At 37.1% G+C, this 19,357-nt stretch overlaps 1 protein-coding gene and 1 non-coding gene across 6 annotated transcripts in view; one reads left to right on the forward strand and one right to left on the reverse strand.

Annotated features, from left to right (window-relative positions):
• LOC135139494 (inositol-trisphosphate 3-kinase homolog) overlaps positions 1-16,485 on the forward strand; it is a 60,746-nt gene extending 44,261 nt beyond the window's left edge. For 3 of the 5 annotated variants that reach the window (XM_064069760.1, XM_064069767.1, XM_064069792.1), the window contains 3 exons: positions 14,289-14,498; positions 15,090-15,944; positions 16,002-16,485. In XM_064069760.1, coding sequence (XP_063925830.1) covers positions 14,289-14,498; positions 15,090-15,944; positions 16,002-16,088 — 1,152 coding nt within the window. In that variant the 3' untranslated portion in view covers positions 16,089-16,485. Of the gene's footprint in view, positions 1-13,259; positions 13,948-14,288; positions 14,499-15,089; positions 15,945-16,001 lie in introns of those variants that run through there. The other 2 variants (XM_064069783.1, XM_064069801.1) reach the window with 2 other exon arrangements.
• A 2,666-nt stretch (positions 16,486-19,151) lies between these two features.
• On the reverse strand, positions 19,152-19,224 carry Trnav-uac (transfer RNA valine (anticodon UAC)). The gene has a single exon. It is a non-coding gene; the product is annotated as a tRNA-Val (tRNA).
• Positions 19,225-19,357: the final 133 nt, after the last annotated feature.

Genomic DNA, 19,357 nt, shown 5'->3' on the forward strand with positions numbered 1-19,357 from the left:
ATTGCGGAGAAACGGGTAAAGACACCAACAGCTCTTGAACTAACATCCCCGTACAACTCGGTTTACGCTGATACTTCTGTTTCTGCAGAATTTAATACCACTCCTGTAGCGAGTTCTTTCGTACTCACTCAGCATGGTAAATTTGAAGTATCATTTAATACGAAGAAGTGTCAACGAAAACTGAATCTCGACCCTGTAAAATCGCGTGACCAAATCAATGGGCCCAACGGGTTGAGGGTCAAAACTAGCAGTATGAAAGCATGCCTCGTGCAGTCATATTTCCGCGAAACACCAAATCCTTGTCTGTTGTCCACAATTGCTAGGTGGTGGATCAAAACAGTACTTCGTCGGTGGAAATGTTTTGTAGCTATTCGCGTCGTGGAAATTAAAAATTTGCTACTTAGTAGTCTCATCGACATTGGTATACCATACCCTATGGTGGGCGGATTCCCACCTAGTTGCTCCCAGAAGATAAATGTATATTCCACAATTGTTTGGTGGTGGATCGAAGCAGTACATCGTCGGTGTCACGCAAATTCAAAATTTACTATCTCGTATTATTCCTATCGATGGTACTCCACCATGCCCTATGGTGGGCGGGGCCTACCTAGTTGCTTACAGAAAATTTATATGTTTCTTATTCGCAAGTCCAGCATCTATTTAGTTTAGTTACCTTCCTTTTTTTACTTCCCGAGCGTAAGCAAAGGAAGTATTGTAATCGAGTCCGTCGGTCGACTCTCTACTTTTACGTTTTCTCGATCTTTCATGACCCCTAGAAGACGAAGAAATAGGTCTCCCATTTCCGTCTGTCTGTCCGTCTGTCTGTCCGTCTGTCCGTCTGTCCGTCTGTCCGTCCGTCTGTCCGTCTGTCCGTCTGTCCGTCCGTCTGTCCGTCTGTCCGTCTGTTGTCCCGGATTTTTATTAGACAGATAATCTCCGAAAGTACTCGACCGATTATTGTGAAATTTTGTACTTATATTAAGAATATCATGTAGATGGTAAAACGCTAACCAAAATTTGTCTAATCATCCCCACCACTAATGCGATGACGTCACTTCAAAATTGTACATAGTAAATGGGTTTTCAATTGTATAAAATAACATAGTCCTACACATGTAGTTTACAACTCTGAATCGACTTTTCACCCGAAACGTCCAGATTTTTGGAAAAAAAATCAAAATTATAAAACAATATTTTGAAATTTAATTTTTAATCTGCTAACCAGAATGCTTTGAAATGTTGCAGATGTTTTAAGGCTATAAAAAGCATCATAAATCTTTAGTCAAAAAATATTTACTTATCCCCTCCAAAAACTTGATGACGTCAGCTTAAAAGTTCGTGGAATAAATCATATCTAAAATGTACAAAATATGATGAGTCTGTACTTGTGATCTATCACTCCATTCATATTTTTTGGATTTGCATATACAGGGTGACTCAAAAAAATTAATGAATGCGTAAATATATTTTATTGATTTAATCAGGAACTACAAAACCGAATGCTCTGAAATCTTGCAGATGTTTTAAGGCTATATAGAGCATCATAAATCTTTACTCAAAAAATATTTGCTTATCCCCTCCAAAAACTTGATGACGTCAGCTCAAAAGTTTGTGGAATAAATCATATCTAAAATGTACAAAATATGATGAGTCCGTACTTGTGATCTATCACTCCATTCATATTTTTTGGATTTCTATATACAGGGTGACTCCAAAAAATTAATGAATGCGTGAATATATTTTATTGAGTTAATCAAGAACTACAAAACCGAATGCTTTGAAATCTTGCAGATATTTTAAGGTTATAAAGAGCATCATAAATCTTTAGTCAGAATATAGTTGGTTATCCCCTCCAAAAACTTGTTAACGTCAGCTCAAAACTTTGCCGAATAAATCCTATCTAGAATATACAAAATATGATGAGTCTGTACTTGTAATTTATCATTCCATTCATATTTTTTGAATTTGCATATACCGGGTAACTCAAAAAAAAATATATGAAATCTACTGCGAAAAAAAACACAATAGGCATGCAGTCGTCACGTTTCCAACAGCGAGGGAAGTACTGGCTAAACTCTTTAGACCAATTTTTTTGTCGTAGATTAATACTATAGTTAGCTAGAACTTAATTCATAGATTTAGAAATTTCATTTAACACATCGCGCAGTAGACGCTTAAACTTACTGCGATATATCTTCACATTAGTTATAGTTGTTGTCTTTTTGTTTTTTCCTTTCCTCGTAGATTAGTTATATAAGTACATAGTTATAACTGTAAGTGATAGATTAAAAAAAATATCGCTAAGGCGTATTTTGGTGGGCGGTATGTTTCGGCTAGCTTAAATTAGTTTTTTTTTATACATGTAACCCTCCAATTATGTTTACGACCGTGCCTCCGGTCCAGCCAGACGTTCGGGATCACCACGTCTGTGACCCTCACACGTGTGTGGGAAAAGGGGATGAAAGTGCCAAAGGAACCACCAGCGGCATTCAGTAGCCTTTCGATCTCCAAATCGATCAGTTCGACAAAACACCCCTGCGTGTCCTTTCGTGTCGCAATTGACTTTCTTCGTACTCTCGTTATCGCTTAGTGCCTATACGGTACTCATTTCGTCGCCTGTCGCTACTCATCCCCTTCTTCGTTACATCGCTCACAGTCGCATCACCAGGTAAGTCGTAACTTATTGGAGGCAATTATTTTTCTTATTTAATAAATTTTTTCGCGAACAACGTGCTTCAGAAAATTGTAAGTCGCTTAGCATTTTGTTTTGCAATTTAAACTTATTGAAATACAGTTAAACAACTCTTGTTGCATTATTACATTCATTAAAGAATTATTTATGAGCTAACTCAACTTGTAACGTTCTTTTCTCAATTCTTTTCTTTAAATTACTTCATTAAACACGGTCGTGACGATATTTTGAAGTCACGCGATTATAATAATAACCGTTTAACACACGTGTAACGTACAAATTTTATCTACGATTTTCAACATAGTTAAAATTTTTTCTAGTTTAAAATGAATGCGGTAGTGTGACTCATTATTTAATACTTGTACGTACGGCTTAATCTAAATTCATCCGATAAATTACCGTAATTATCCCCTTCTAATAAGAAATATTAATTTCATGTAATCCCGCAACACGTAATGCACTTATCTCAACACCGCTAATAAATTACAAATATCTGGTTGACCGAGTTTCACTCGGCTCGTTTGGTAGTATTAGATCAGATTAGGCCAGATAAATATGCGTATAGTATGCATTTTGAAGTACACGCGCTACTTAAAAATACACATTAAAAAAGAAATTCCATAAGCAGTCTTTGTTTTAAACACTGATAAGTGACATGTAGAGATTAAAGAACAGAAAACTGGAATTATTGTTTGACATCTCATTTGTTACCCAAGTTTTCTCTCTGTCGTTCTTTTTTTTTCGTAGTTCTCTCTCTCGACTCTAGAAAAAGGTCACAACCACATTCTTACTGCCAGAAGAGTTTCGCCTCTGGTGTGGTTAACATACTGAGTTACCGTGCTCTTTTGTGTTATTCCTAATTTCTCAATCTCAACCCTGCTCCCGAAGATGCCATTTACGAAAGTGTGCGAAACGTTGAGCCCAAAAACTCAAATAACACGGTCCCATCCCCGAAAACGATCACATGTTGACACTGACCGTGGAACCTCTGAAATGAATGCTTGACAAAATAATCTCAATTCAACACACTTTCGTGTGCCTTTTATCCGCTCACTGTTTAGTTTTTGGTAAATTTTCTCACCTCAGGAGGTGAATTTCAACGTCCTCTATACAGTGGAGTATGTTTCGGTACGTACAATTGAAGATAAAAAGGTACGTCAAACGTACTGTCAGACTGTCACCCAAACTTCTCATATAAAACAATCTCGTGTTCGTGTAGTGTCATCTGATGTTGCCTAGCAACAAATATAATTCACTGCCTGAAAATTGCTGAAAATGCATGAAGCTGTAATTTTCAGAAGTTAAAACTATGATCAATCGATTTCTTGACCCAAAAAAACCCTAACCTGTAAATTTCATCGAAATCGTTAGAGCCGTTTTCGAGAAACCCAATATATATATATATAAATATATATATACAAACTTTGCTCTTATCTAATACTAAGTATTAGATAAAACGGACACAATAATTCATGTCTATAAAAGGCCGCGGTCGCAATATTTCAGATTTTAGCACCCGGCTGCCACAATTCCGTGATTTAGATCTTTACTAATCGCTCAATTACCGCGAAAATTTGTCACAATACACGCGGATGTATGCCGTCAATTAACGTCACATAAAAAGAAGACAAATTGTCTATGAGCAAACGGAGGTGTGTGCGATATTTTAATGATAAATAATGATGACATAGGCTAGTCCATGTGAGCGATTATCCGATTAAGTAACGACCGCATTCTTCCTATAAAAATGATTCACTTTACCACCGATCGATGGTTAAAAATTCCATTAATCATGTAAATGCGCACACGGAATCGAGCTGATCATCGTTTTGTTGAATATTTTCGCGTTCGATTGTTGGGTATTTTTAATTTGACCTGCAAAACAAGGATTATTTGTGGGGAAAGTAATTAGCGGACGAAATCATGTTTATTTGAATTTGAAATGTTGGCTAGCGATGATGGACGGATCGCAGGAAACTCAAAGAACCAGAAAAATAATAAAACGTTTTGGTGCAAATGTTCGGGTTCTAGAAAGTGTTACACAAACGTAATAACAAAAACATATTTTGAAGGTTTGGACTATTTTAAGTTTGGGTAGGATATCGAATTTCGTAAGTGTGTGGTGGTGTGGAGGATGTGGACCGGTTTCGCTCTTATTACGTACGTTAGTACTGGAAGGTTTTTTGTCGTGGTTTTTTGTTTTATTTTTGTGTATTAATACACTGGTTTGGATTATATTTATAATCTATTTGTTCTTTAGTTAATTGATTTTTAACGTGTTTTTTTTTCCTTTAATTTTGGAAGATCCTGTATGACGTCAAAAAGTCAGATAGCGACGTTTTTACAACCTGTTTTATAATTGTATAAAGCCAGATAATGGATCGTAAAACGGTTTCATTTGGTGTTAACTAATCAGAATGCGAACTTTCCACAAAAAATTCTTGCATTTACGTCAGTTCTTACTTCACTACAACCTAATTAAAATTTTATCTTCACTGTTAAGTTTTTGTGGCAATAGGAGGTGCGACGCGTTGTTATTGTAAAAGTTCGTGGCGATTATTTATCGCTACAAGTGGAATAAAATGTAGCATTTAGGTCAACGAGTTTTTGTGATTTTCAAACACTCGTTTTCGAAAAAAGCAATTGATAGATTTTGTACGTTGTTTTGATAAAAAAACTTTCGCCGGCGTTCGTACTGAATCATTTTAGATCTTCGTAGAATTTACCACTAAATTTTTTTGTAAAAACACAACTGACAGCGTCACAGATAAGGAAGTTAATGATGTCATTGCGTTAGGGTAATGATGTTCATGTGTGCAACGACGAATCTTTGCGACGTATGATCAACCAAAATCGTCCACTAGTTGGCGCTCGATGTTTAGCTATCGTCGTGTTTTCCGTGAACAGAGAGACAGCTTGAACATCAAATGCCAACTTGAGGGCGTTTTCTATTGATTGTGTGTTATTAATATAATAACGATATTTGTTAAGGCTGGGTTAAAGTAACCATTTTACTATTGATTCCTATCAGCTCCATCGTAGCAACAGACTTAATAATTAACGGGCCATGCAAGATGCGATGACAGCAGTCGCGATAACGAATCAAATCGCGAATCGCAACAACTGTCATCGCAATTACCATAGCAACGGCAAACGCAAATCCAACTTGAAATTACCCCCAAAGTCACTATCCCTAATTTATAAATTATCTTACGTTTCAGTATTTGTCTATTTTAAGTGTTGAGAAATATTTTTTGGTACTAACATTAATTTTGTTTCAAGTAGCAACTACGCTTATTTTTGCATAAGATATTTAGAGATGAACTCTGCTTAAAAAAATAACTAGTTAGTGGTAAAAGAAAGTGAAGACATTTTCAACACCATGAACAACAAGGAATTTCAATAAATTTAGATCGTGAACCTCCCGTGTCTCAAAGTCCAATCGATTCGATAAAATTAACCTTCTTTTCGATTTACTTAAAAACTCAACACAGTTGACAGACGCTTTAAACAATTGTAAAAATAGTTGGACCGACAGAGTTTAAATTTGTTAAACACACAAACAGATTTTTTAAGTAAATTCTCACTCTGATAATCGTACTTTTCCACAATTCTGTTAAAAATCAAGTCCGCTCGAAATTGGAGGATCTTTGTTCGCATTTAAAAAAGGGTCGACAAATGGTGGATGCGCCAGGTTCACGAACAAAAACATGTTTGGCTCTCCCATAATTAAATTGCGCTTTAAAACCAGATTAATCACCGCTTGTCATCTTCCCGTATAAACAATTCAAAAAATTCGATTAATTAAATCGCGTGACGTCACGTTGTCCATAAATAAACGCGGAATCTTTCAGGGGTACACAAAACGAAAAAAAATTGCCTCTCGTGACGTGAAGTGGTCCGACATTAAAAAATCACGTACGCAACGCCATGAATGAAATATTAATATTATACAAAACGTTTTAAGATTAAATTGCACTCACCTCGAAAACCGTTTCGCCCGATCAATCTTATCGACGTCGAAAAAAAAAACATGACGAAACAATGAGTCTCTTGAATATTCAAAGAGGTGTTTGTTAAAAATTATCTCGTGACGTAAAATGTTTAATTAATTTCGTCCTCCAAAGTTGTATAATAAAAATGTTTCTTCGCGAGTTTATAAGTTTATATTTAAACGCAAGGTCGTCGACCAGAAATAAACCGAAGAAAAGTCTGCAGAAAGTCAATACCGTGCGATGAGCTCCGGTTTTCGGCTTTCCGGCGCGCCCGGAAACCGGACCGACCTTGACATATTGGGCTTTTCGATTGACACCTTCCCGATAGATTTGCATTTAATTTGTTTATGACACTTGCAGTAATCACTGTTTGCACACGGAATGCCAGTTTTGACGTCACAGGTGCTGCTGGTGAATTAGCGACCTCGGCTTGACCCCAACCTTGGAGGCATTTTCACCAATTCGGCACCTAACTCAATAATCGGGCGCATTGTTCGTACGAAATTGTCGAGGTGGTGTTGGATTGCGCATTAATTAATACTCAAGGTGATTCTGGTAAAAATAACGAAAGCGAAATCGCAGAGAAAACCCGCCTTCGCAAGCTGCTCTATTATATATTTTTTTCCATGCGATAAACGAGCAGGTTAAACTTTGGCACTGTTTTGCTTGAAGTCAGGTTTCTGTGTTGCATGAAGACGTTTTCCAGTTTTTTAATTGTGTGAGTTGACGTTATTGACACCGTAGATGTTGTAGTTTTAAGCTCCATCATTGGTGGATGCATGTTGGTATTTTAATAAATTATTAATTGACTGTTGATTGTTATCAATGTTAATAATTTACGCTGGATTTACGTAAGCTCTCGCTTCCGTTCGTCTGTCTGTTGGCGATTTCATCAGGTAGATTTTGTTGGTGTGAAAATTTAAATGTAGGTTGTTTATCCCGTCAAAAATTTGATGACGTGTCAAGTAAATGTCACTGTGGTTTAGTATTTTTCACTGCACGCGTATAGTTTGTTGCAAAAAAAACAAAATTACACAATAGAATGTTTATCTTAAAATGTACGTGAAACCTTGGTAACTCCTATAAATAAACTCTGGTAACTGTTGGTAACGTAAATATATCTACAGGGTGACGCAAATGTGCTCGTATTTTACTTCGCAACAATGATTGTGTTTGTTAACACAATAAAAAATTAAGTATTCTGTATCAGAATCGATATAGAATGACGTTTACGGTATCTTTATATAATATTTGACCTGTGACATTGTGCTATTTTTGTCGTTTTGACATTTCTCACCTCGAAACAGCTGTAGATAATATAAAAAAAAATCATTTAAGTTGTACAACCTTCCTCTAACAGTTAAAACTGACGATCATTGTTGCGATCAATTTCGTCATACTTCGAGGCATGAATAACTCCGATAACTATTCCAGCAAACAAATTACCTGAATCGGAATTCTGTAAAATAGTTATCCGATTGTTAATCGTATCGATGAGCAAAGCAAGAATGTACGAAACCGGTTAACTAAGCCACAACGCAAAAATAACGTTTTTAACTACCGAAAGTGCATAATTAACATTCGTCGAAACCCTAAACCGGACTGTAAATGGACACCAATTAGTTTTCTCGTCTTCGCATCATCGTCCAATCCGTCAAAATATACAAAATTTTAATTAGATCCGGAATACACACACTTCGTGCAGAACACTTTAATAATAACGACGTGCTAATGTAAGAGTTTAAGGCTCGATTTTAAACAAAAATTTCGCACTCTATAAACTCGAGGCATATTTATTGCTTTAACTAAAACTGTCGGGCGAATTTAATCGGACATCAATCAAATCGGCCCCATCTGTTTGCTGTAAATTGCAAAAATTATGATATAATTTTTTAGAGAAGTAGGTCGTCGGCCTGGTTTTAGGACGAATAACAAATAATCACAGAATAATGACACTTAATTTGAGTTTAATTGTTGGCTTGGAATTTGGAAAAATTTCCGTGGTGTGTTTTGGAGGTTGCGGTTTTTGGCTAAATTTTTGAAAAATTTCCGACGGATTGTTTTGTTGAATGATCACGATTGTGGTCTAGGACGTGACTGGAGAACTGGTTTAGCATTGTTTCTGATAAAATCATTTACACTATGGTAAATAGTGGCCATTTTGATTAAGTTTGAATTTAACACTTCCATTCAAGCCTTTGAAAAATGCGTAGTGGATGTGTACCAAGTCCAAGAACTCTTCAATTAACGCTTTCTCTTTGTCAAACTTGAACAGCTACACAAAAATTATTTTTTTTGAGATGTTTTTATTGTCATTTACGACGTCAAATATAGTGTTGATTCTACTGTAATTATGTGCTAATTTTGACTCTGTTGACTGAATTTAATAGTGTTTATTTTTTTCTTTGATATTTCCGAAAAAAGAATCCAGTGATATCCTCAATTTATAGAATAAAACTCCGTAATACAAGATTTTTTTTTTAATTTAAGTTATAAGAGTTCAAAAATTTTGGAAAAACCAAAACAACTCGATTGATGTATTGTTATTGTTGCATGCTTTTAAAGTACTTACTTTCCCTTATCAATAACCATTTAAATATAAAATCACATAGTTAAGCATTCATTAAATTGATAGCTACATCAGACATTGATAATAACTTAAGTGGCTTACATCGTCAAAAGAATAATTTACAAACCTGTCTGTCCTGTAAAAACATGTCTGACATATCCTTTTTAATTCTATTCTAACATAACATTGTTTTGTTTTCAACGGGTTTTTTCTATCCATTAAAAGTACTAAAATACCGTAATTCTTCATTTACATAATGATGTAACAATTGTATGCATTTTATACAATATCTCACAAAAATTAAACAATGCGCAAAAAATGTAGTTTAACTTTTAAAATGATCGTGGAGGCTTTGAAACACCATCTTGAAGCGATCTGCTAATGTAAATCAGTGTGAGGCGACTCTGGCTTACAGATGTAAAGAAATTGCAACAATACAAAGTTATCACGTTTTATTATATACAGAGATATACCATCAACGTTTTTCTAAGTAGATGTATATGTATGAATTGAATGCACTTTTTTGGTGGTAACAAAACTAGAAAATGCGATGTTGGAGACTGTTCCAGCAACAAATGATCAACTCGGCACCATTACGTACTTGGCGCTTGCTGTGATTTTTTTTTTTTACTACCACTTGTTAAGTCGGTGTGCCAAACACAGTTCTTTATGATTCCGACCAAGAGTTCTTAAGTGTGTCAGTTTACAATGAATCGTATTAGGAATTTTATGACTTGAATAAAATTTTTAACAAGCATTAAAAACTTAACGACTAATAAACCTAGAATTATTCAATTTAGCGCTGCATTGTTCTTTTAATGTTACAACACAATTCAAAATAAATCATAAATTTTTAATGCAAATCTAGTGACTCATGCGTTTCACACAGCAAATTAAAAAGTAAAGGTACTCTAGAAAATGGTTGATCTTGAAACGTTACATCAGAAATTTCATAATACTTAACGTCTTTCTTCGTCGTTAATCGTTGTTGATACAATTTTTCTTTCTGCTATTTATAATTAAGCCTTCTCACCTTGGCCGAAAAAATAGATGCTACGCATTCCTAGTCCATAAAATTGTTACTACTGTTGATAATTAAACAAGCGAACATAGTACTCAAGGTGATGGTAAAAATGGACCGAACGGTCTTTACGTACTGGATTTAACTGACCTCTGAGTAAAGTAGAACCGGACGCGGAACCATCTTCAGACGGCAGACCCAGATTTTGCGTGCCGATCGTGCTAGAAGAAAATCCAAAAGGTCGAACAGTTCAAAGTAAATAAAATACGTCTTATCATTTTTTCCGCTGTGTTTAATCGGGGTCTAAAAATAAACCGAATTTCCAGTTGCGTAGTGAACAGAGTAATGAATGAGCGAGGAGACAAAAAATGTTTGTTATTGTTAATAGTGCAGAAACTCGTCTTTGGAAATAATAAAGGGGGAGTACGAGGTAATTTAAACGGGAATAACGGTTAAAAACTCGCGGAGATTTCAAAAACGGGGAAATTACGAGATTTAACTATTCGGAGAATTTGTTCATGCAGTAAACAATGTTTAAAAGAATGACCGTTGACGTCAAAGAAAACCCTTACGTTGTAGCACAAGAATGTGTCCATGGATCTAGACGATGACACAATTTTCTAATATAACCCCAAATCCATATTGTTCACTTTGTTGAAGCTCAAGGGTGTTGAAAAAGAGAGCGAAAAGTTGGTGTTAAACCTGTCACATTTCATGCCTCTTTTAGTCAAAAGCTACACCTGTTCTTTTCCTCTAATGAATATTCTCAGCACTCGCCGTGTATTCGGAAGGATTTCAATACGGAAATCGATACAAATCAACGTCGGCAGCATACGTAATCGCGGCAAAATGACGCAGATCACCAGAAGCACCTAATTGCATGGTAATAGCGAAATTAAGCGACAACCACCTACGAGCGCTCGCTAGAATAAACAAAGGCCCATATGGGCATAATGTACCATCGTTGTACGAAAATTACGTCGATTACTCTTTCTGCAGTTCCGTAAAGACGACAGCCGTGCGTCATACATTCTCCGTTTCCTTGCGCTACACTGAAAGATAATTGTTTTTTCAGGAAAAGTTTTTTAGTTTCGTCGATGACTCATTTAGTTCTACCCTAGATGTCTTTACGTGGACGATGATTTTTGACCCCTTTTAGGTTTTAAAATCCGACATGACTCATTCATGGGGTATTTAATGGTGATTTATGGAAATACGTGTTGTTTGCGTTAAAACATATATTGTTCGGTTATCTATCATGTGTATTTTGTTATCATTGAAATTTAAATTAGTAATGATCGTTGACGTGAATAGGGAGCGATTCATTGTTTGGACAGGAGTTAATACGCGGTGGCCCCGAATTTTAAAAGCGTGTAGGCAAATATTCATTCATATATCCGTCTGGGATAATTTATAGCACGAAATTTTTAAAGGACAAGTGAATCTAATAACGTCACTAGAAGCACGTTTGTTCATTAGACATACAGACTTTGAGAGTTTTTGAACACCAAATAACTCTCAAATTCTTTTAACTTCAAATTTATTGCCGTGGTATTGTAATAATTAATGGTAACCTAGTGTGTATACAGTTGGCGCTATATTTGAACCTGATAAAGTTGTACTAAATCCTAATTGCGACTGCTGATAACGCTTATGTAACTTTTAGAGCCCCAGACTTAAAAGTGCATAAAACCGCTTGTTGAGACTTGGCTCGTTTTATCGTATTCGTTGAGACTCCATTTGCTATCTAAACGATTAATATAATATCGGTGTCAGTCTGATATATAAATGTTTAATAGTACAACAAACACCTCGCAATACCCAAGATCAAATAAATTTCTCTTAGAATTTCAAAGTCGTCGGATTACGTTAGCTCTTAATAAATTCGTCAACATAGAAAATTGTCCTAATGAATTAATATTTACACCATTCAAATAGTGGTGCAATAAACCGCAAAACACAACAGAACTCTCCATCGAACTTTGTACTCGCTTACTCGTATTAGTGACCTTATGGAACCTGACATTTGACACTTTGGGGCTATTCCGAATTTCGATAAAGCTAATTTTGGTACAGGCCGACCGTTCAAGTGCAATCTGTCGGACTTTAAACCCCCAAATATTTTTTATTGACGCAGAATTATTTACACCTTTTTAAGGTGTTTATGTTTGCATTTTTTCCGTGTTTACTTGGTAAACGATTAGTGGCTTTTATGATTGTGACTTGTATTCGGTGGCACGTGGTCATTAACTAACTGTTAGGTATTTGTTGTATTATCATAATTTTTAGTGCGACGCACAAAAAGGTAGACGAAAACACCAACAGTGTGACACATTTCTTATTCACAAGTCTAGTTACACAAATTTCGCTTCCTGATTTGGATAATGGCGCGACTGAATTACGGATTTTTTGTTGGTCATGAGATTTAGATTAATCATGAAATTTCACAGTGCGTAAGAGATTTTTATCTGGTTGAGTGAAATTTGATTATCAAAAGATATGAAATTGTGTAGTTTGGGTCAATTTTGTGTGGTTGAAAAATTACCTGAATAGTTGGTTTTGGTTGTATAAACCGTTCATACACGAAATTGGTTACCAAACAAATTGCTAGATTTATGTGGCTTAATTTGTTTAAAAACATTCTCAACAGCATATACATAATTTTTTCAAATTGTCAAAATACGAAGAATATTTGACTTTTTCAATTTCATGTGTTTAAACTTGGGTATATTCTTTCGTCTAGGTAGCCTTGGCAATTTTTCAATTGTCAAAATAACCATTGTTTCTGACAATTTTGAAATTACTGCCTACTACTGAAGTTATTCCATATTTTGACATACTGCTGTTTGGAATGATCTAATATCCTAAAATTGTCAATTTGGCACAATGTTTTTGACAATTTTGAAATTGTCGAAACGCGCTAAATTAGCTATTTTGACATCATAACCACGTGTGTCATTGTTGTTTGATCAGGCTGCTTAGGTGTTCTCAAATACTGACAAACCTCTTGCGTATTTCCGTACTTTGACATACTGCGATTTGGAATCGTTTTCCATGCATCATTTAATTCTCTTTAAAGCCGACACTGACATACCCCTTTGACGTAGATAATTACATGTTTTTTTTTTTTTTCAATAGAGGAGAGCTTTTTGTGAATTTGTGCTGGCAATTTCACGCTTGGGCGATAACCTCCCACGTGCCGACCGTGAAGGCAACAAGACCAACGACTTTTACTCTTCCAATTTTCCGATTTTCGCGTTTTTCGAATTTTCCGAAATCGTCAAAACCTTGCCCATCGTGCGTCTTCGATCGAGCGGAGGAGCGTCAGTTTGGTTTCTGTTTGTATACAAAAGTATCCTAGTTTTTAGCGTTGCGGTGGAAGTGGAAGGTGACGTAAAACGCAACGCCTCAATATCTATGTCGCGCCTCGGGTAAGAGAAATCAGTTGTCCGTCACATTACGATGAGCATACACCGCAGCGAGTCGTCGATAGTACACGTTACGTTACGCTAGTGACTTAGTTGTTTCATCTTTTTTGTGATTCTCAAACATGTGCGTTAACCAAGTCGCCATGGTACCGGCTGTGGTTAATTTCGTCGCTTCCAAGGGAAAGGATACTTACTCGGGCTTCATCTCAGAGTTCACCTGCTTCAAATGTCGAGGATTTTCGGTAAGGAGGACGATTCTTCCCCGTTTTCTGGCATCGCGAATTCGGCTTCGAACCTCACACCTCGCAAACGGGTTTAGCGATTTGCGTCACGATTTTGCATAACGATTGTTTTTTCGACTTGCGGATGGAAAATTAACGAAAAAGTGACGCGCGAGTTGACTCAGTTTTTAGTGGTCGTTTCTAAATGACACCGAATGAGATTGACAAACACGAGTCGCCGATTTGAGAATGCATGCGAGAGAAAAAAAAACGCAGGGTCGTTTACGCGCGTTCTTCTTTTATGGAAATAATAACGCGTTAAGTTGAGGTCGTATTCATTGTTCTGTTTTACGTTGTTGCAGAATGGCGATAAGGATATCGAAGTAACGGATATTTGGAAAAGACACCCGAAATCTGTTAGAGCCGCATCGCCGCACAGCGCATTCAAGAGATGGCGAAAATCGGCCGGTCTCAAGCTGACAGAGACGAAAAGTGCCATAAATGGATCGAGGGTGGCCGTAGGGGACAAAGGGGGAGAGGAGGACATGTCGCTGCTTAAGTTTTTGGCAATCGTAAGTGTCGCAGCAACCACCCCACGTCGGGCGCCAAACGCACCCCCGCGTTGGGCGCCCGATTCCAAATCGTTCCCTGCCTTTGTTTTTCGTTCCGCAACGCCGGCTCGCCGCTATCGATTATCCCCGACGAAAATAGACCATAGCTCTTCTATAGACACATCGCGTATCCATTCCAGACGCCGATTCGATTGCTGACTCACATCGCGATTTATTAAAACGCACTTCGAAATTAGGAAGAACTCGGCCTGAATAATTTACTTGCAGAGAAAGAGTCGCCGTTGAAACCTACGTGCTTAATAATAACAATTACAAGCACGAAGGCCGCCTGAGATGTGGAATACATAATTTTCCGACACGGTCAATTACGTAAATGACGTCGTTCTGACACTTAATTCGGTTATTATTCAGGATTGAGTCGAGGCGTGAGAAAACGAAGCGCGCGTCCGGCTCGAAGGAGCAAAATTTTTGATCGGTTCCGAGGGTTATTGACCCATTAACGCAGCCTTGATCGTAATTACCCAATAATTGGAGCACGTGCTCGCCGAGTACTCATCACGCTTGCATCATTAACCGTTTCGTTCTTTGCAGAACGCTCTGGACCTGAGCGCGCCAGCCAGCGACGTCCTCCTAAAGAGCCGAAGTAGCAATTGGTTCCAATTGAGCGGCCATCCGGACAGTTTAGCACCTGCGGGTCCCGGAACCGTCTGGAAGAAGCGCTCGGGAGGGTCAGACGACACCGAGCGAGGGGTATACGAGGAGTTGTCCGAGGATCCTCTTCTCAGCGACATCATCCCCAAGTACTACCGAGAAGTGGACTACCAAGGGGAAAAGTTCATCGAATTACAAGATCTCCTTCACGGTTTCCAAGATCCCTTCGTTGTCGATATCAAAATGGGTACGCGGACCTTCCTCGAGAGCGAGGTGAAGAAAACGGCGGCGCGAGTGGATCTCTACCAGAAGATGGTAGCGATAGATCCCAAAGCGCCGACCGAAGAGGAACATCGTAACAAAGCCGTGACCAAGTTGAGGTACATGCAGTTTAGGGAATTGCAGTCATCGACGTGCAGCCACGGCTTCAGAATCGAGGCGATGAAGTGCAGGGGATCGCCGCCAATGACCGATTTGAAGAAAGTCAAATCAAGCCAAGAAGTGTTCAATACTTTGGACATGTTCCTCGGCGGAAGGGAGGACGTTAGACAAAGACTGGTGAAAAGACTGTGCGACATTAGGACTAAAATAGAACAATCGGATTATTTTAAGACGAGGGAGGTCGTCGGAAGCAGTTTGTTTATTATTTATGACGATAGTAAAGTGGGCGTTTGGTTGATCGACTTCGCCAAGACGAATCAATTGCCGAACGGCACCACGGTGGACCACAGGAGGCCGTGGGTGCAGGGAAATCACGAGGAAGGGCTGCTGTTTGGATTGGATAGGCTGATTTCGGTAAGTCGGAAATCTGACTCGATCGAAGCGAGGTTTTTATCGTTGTTGTTTTTGCAGGTGTTCGAAGATCTGAAAATGCCTTCTTCGGAGAAGAGGAAAGGTCCGTTCTCTAAAACTCTTCCTGCCGTCAGTGTCAAGTCTTGAAGCGACGAGTGGAGCTGAGAAATTTTTTGTCGAGTTGAAAATGATGGAAGGCTGAAGCTTGCCTTGATTTCAGTGATGATCGTCGGCAAAATGTGGGGTTTTCGATTGTTGTTGTGTTTATGTGGCCCGAAAGGCTTTTGTATTAATGTTTATGACAATTTAAAGTATTAGAATGAATAAGTGATTTATAATTTTGTACTTGACTATGATTACTTATTTCATAATTTTTCTAGTCATCGTTCTTTAATTTAATTGCTAATTATTTATGTTATTATTAAGTGCTAAAGTTACCAGCGAATATGGGAATTGTACATAACTGCGATTAAATTTGTATACTATTAAATTATAATTTTTCAATATTCATGTACTTAGTAATAAACTTTATTCAAACAGAAAATTGTGTATTGTTGATTAACATTACTACTGTTTTGGGGATGCTAGTATGTTCTATGTTCGACTAGTCGAATTTTGTGGTCCCATATATCCCATAAAGTTGAATACACTATACTAGGGGACAGAAAATCAACATAGGCTATACTAGGGGACACAAAATTTGAAAATTAGACTTTTTGGTCCCCTAGTATATCCTATAACGTAGAACATGCTGCATACTAGAGGACAGAAAAATTACCATAGATTATACTAGGGGACACAAACTCGGAAAATCGACTTTTTCGTCCCCTAGTATATCATATAAAGGGGAAAATACTGTATACTATGGGACGGAAAATCAACATCCAATATACTAGGGGACACAAAATTTGAAAATTAAACTTTTTGGTCCCCTAGTAAGATCTATGTTCGAATGTCCGACTATTTGGTCCCCTAGTATATCCTATAAAGTGGAAAATACTGTATATTATGGGATGGAAAATCAACATAGAATATCCTAGGGGACACAAAATTCGAAAAATAGACTTTTTCGTCCCCTAGTATGATCGATGTTCGAATATCCGACTGTTTGGTCCCCTAGTATATCATCTAAAGTGGAAAATACTTTATACTACGGGACAAAAAAATTCGTATAGGATATATTAGAGGACACACAATTCGAAAAATAGACTTTTCCGTCCCCTAGTATGATCGATCTTCGATTATCCGACTTTATGGTCCCATAGTATATCCTCTAAAGTAGAATGTCCCATATATTAGGGACAGAAAATCAACATATGATATACTAGGGGACACAAAATTTGAAAATTAAATTTTTTGGTCCCCTAGTAAGATCTATGTTCGAATGTCCGACTATTTGGTCCCCTAGTATATCCTATAAAGTGGAATATACTGTATACTAGGGGACGGAAAATCAATATAGGATATACAAAAATATATAGACACAAAATTTTAAAAATAGATTTTTGGTCCCCTAGTATGATCGATGTTCTATTATCCGACTGTGTGGTCCCATAGTATAATCCTATGAACATTTGACATACAATATACTAGGGGACCACAAAATTTTAAAAATCGAATTTTTGCCCCCTAGTATATCGTATCTTCATTTTCCGCCCCCTAGTATATGGGATATTCTGCATTTATAGAATATACCAGGGAATCAAGACCAAGCGTAGGACATACTAGGGGACGACAAAATTTGAAAAATCAATTTTTGGTCCCTTAGTATGATTGATGTTTTATTATCCGACTGTATGTTTTATGTTCCTTCAATTCACAAAATTGGATTCATGGAAGATTAAACATACTAGTGCACCACAAAGTTTGATTGGTTGACCAAAAAATCGGTTACATCGAAGATACGACGTACTAGGTGGGACCATAAAATCGGATCATGAACATACTAGGGAAAATCTGATTTTTCAAATTTGTGGTCCCCGAGTCGGTCCTAAGTTCGATTTTGGTCTCCTAGTATATTCTATCTTTGATGAATACGAATGTGAGGTCCCCTAGTATGTTCTATTTTCGATGAGTCGAATGTTATGGTCCCGTAGTATGTTTTATTTTCGATTAGTCAAATTTTGTGGTCCCCTAGTAAGTTCTAACTTCTCTGCATCCGATTTTGTGTGTCCCGTAGCATGTTCTAAGTTCGATGGGTGAATCTTGTGGTGTCTTAGTAAATTTTATCTTCGATGCATACGATTCTGTGGTCCCCTAGTAAGTTCTATCTTCGATGCATCCGATTTTGTGTGGCCCGTAGCATGTTCTAAGTTCGATGGATGAATTTTGTGGTGTTCTAGTAAATTTTATCTTCGATGCATCGGATTCTGTGGTCCCCTAGTAAGTTCTATCTTCGATGCATCCGATGTTGTGGTCCCCTAGTATATCCGACGTTCGATGAATCCGATTTTGTGGTCGCCTAGAATGGACCCCTAGTATGTTCCGTGTTGGACGCTTCCTATGTTGTGGAACCCTAGTGAAGGTTATACCACGACTAGTTAAGAATTTAGGTTCTGCTAGAAGTATAAATGAAAAAAAAAACAAGTTGGAGACTTGCGGCACCTGGAAAATTGTTGACAATATCAGGAAATACGTGGATAAAATCCATAAACCTCTTTAACAACGCTACGCCTCGAACCCTGGAGTATCACTAAACTATAACCATAAACCAATAAAAAATTGTTACCCAGTATTTTGACGCTTTTGTCGCCAAATGATTGAATTTATTTTTTTGCTGTATATAATGTATTCCTTATTTTGTTTATAAAATTTACCCTAGTTATGTGACCAATTATACAGTTGAATGACTGAGGTTGACTAGCATATCAATTGCAAAAATTTTAGTAAGATCTTACTAAAATTTACTTATCTGCTCATTAAAATAATGAGTAAACTAAATTAAAATAAATATATATAAAGGGAGGCACAGTTAATCTAAAAATTAATTTGTTCGGATTAGATACAGTTAGAGTCAATGTTAGAATGCTGGTTTAGAGACATGGAAGGAAAACACTAGTATCGTAAAGCATGCGAGATGGAAACGACACTGTTAGGTTAAATTACGAAGAAATAATACAGATTAATAACAAAGGCCGATGACATTATGGCAAAAGAATATCTATCGTTGATAATTATATTGACACAAAATCTTACAAGAGAAAAAAAAAGTGGTTCCGCCCGGGATCGAACCGGGGACCTTCTGCGTGTAAAGCAGACGTGATAACCGCTACACTACGGAACCAACTGTTCAAACGTGTTCATCATACTGCACTTATTTTTCAAGGATATCTTAAGAAACATAACTTTATCATACCGTATGTTTTAATTTTAATAATTATCGGACTAAGTGATATCTAATTGCAACAATTATAACC

Source organism: Zophobas morio, unplaced genomic scaffold (genome assembly GCF_036711695.1).
Source record: "Zophobas morio isolate AGI-343-1 ecotype UQ-CSIRO unplaced genomic scaffold, CSIRO_AGI_Zmor_V1 ptg000004l, whole genome shotgun sequence".
Taxonomy (NCBI): domain Eukaryota; kingdom Metazoa; phylum Arthropoda; class Insecta; order Coleoptera; family Tenebrionidae; genus Zophobas; species Zophobas morio.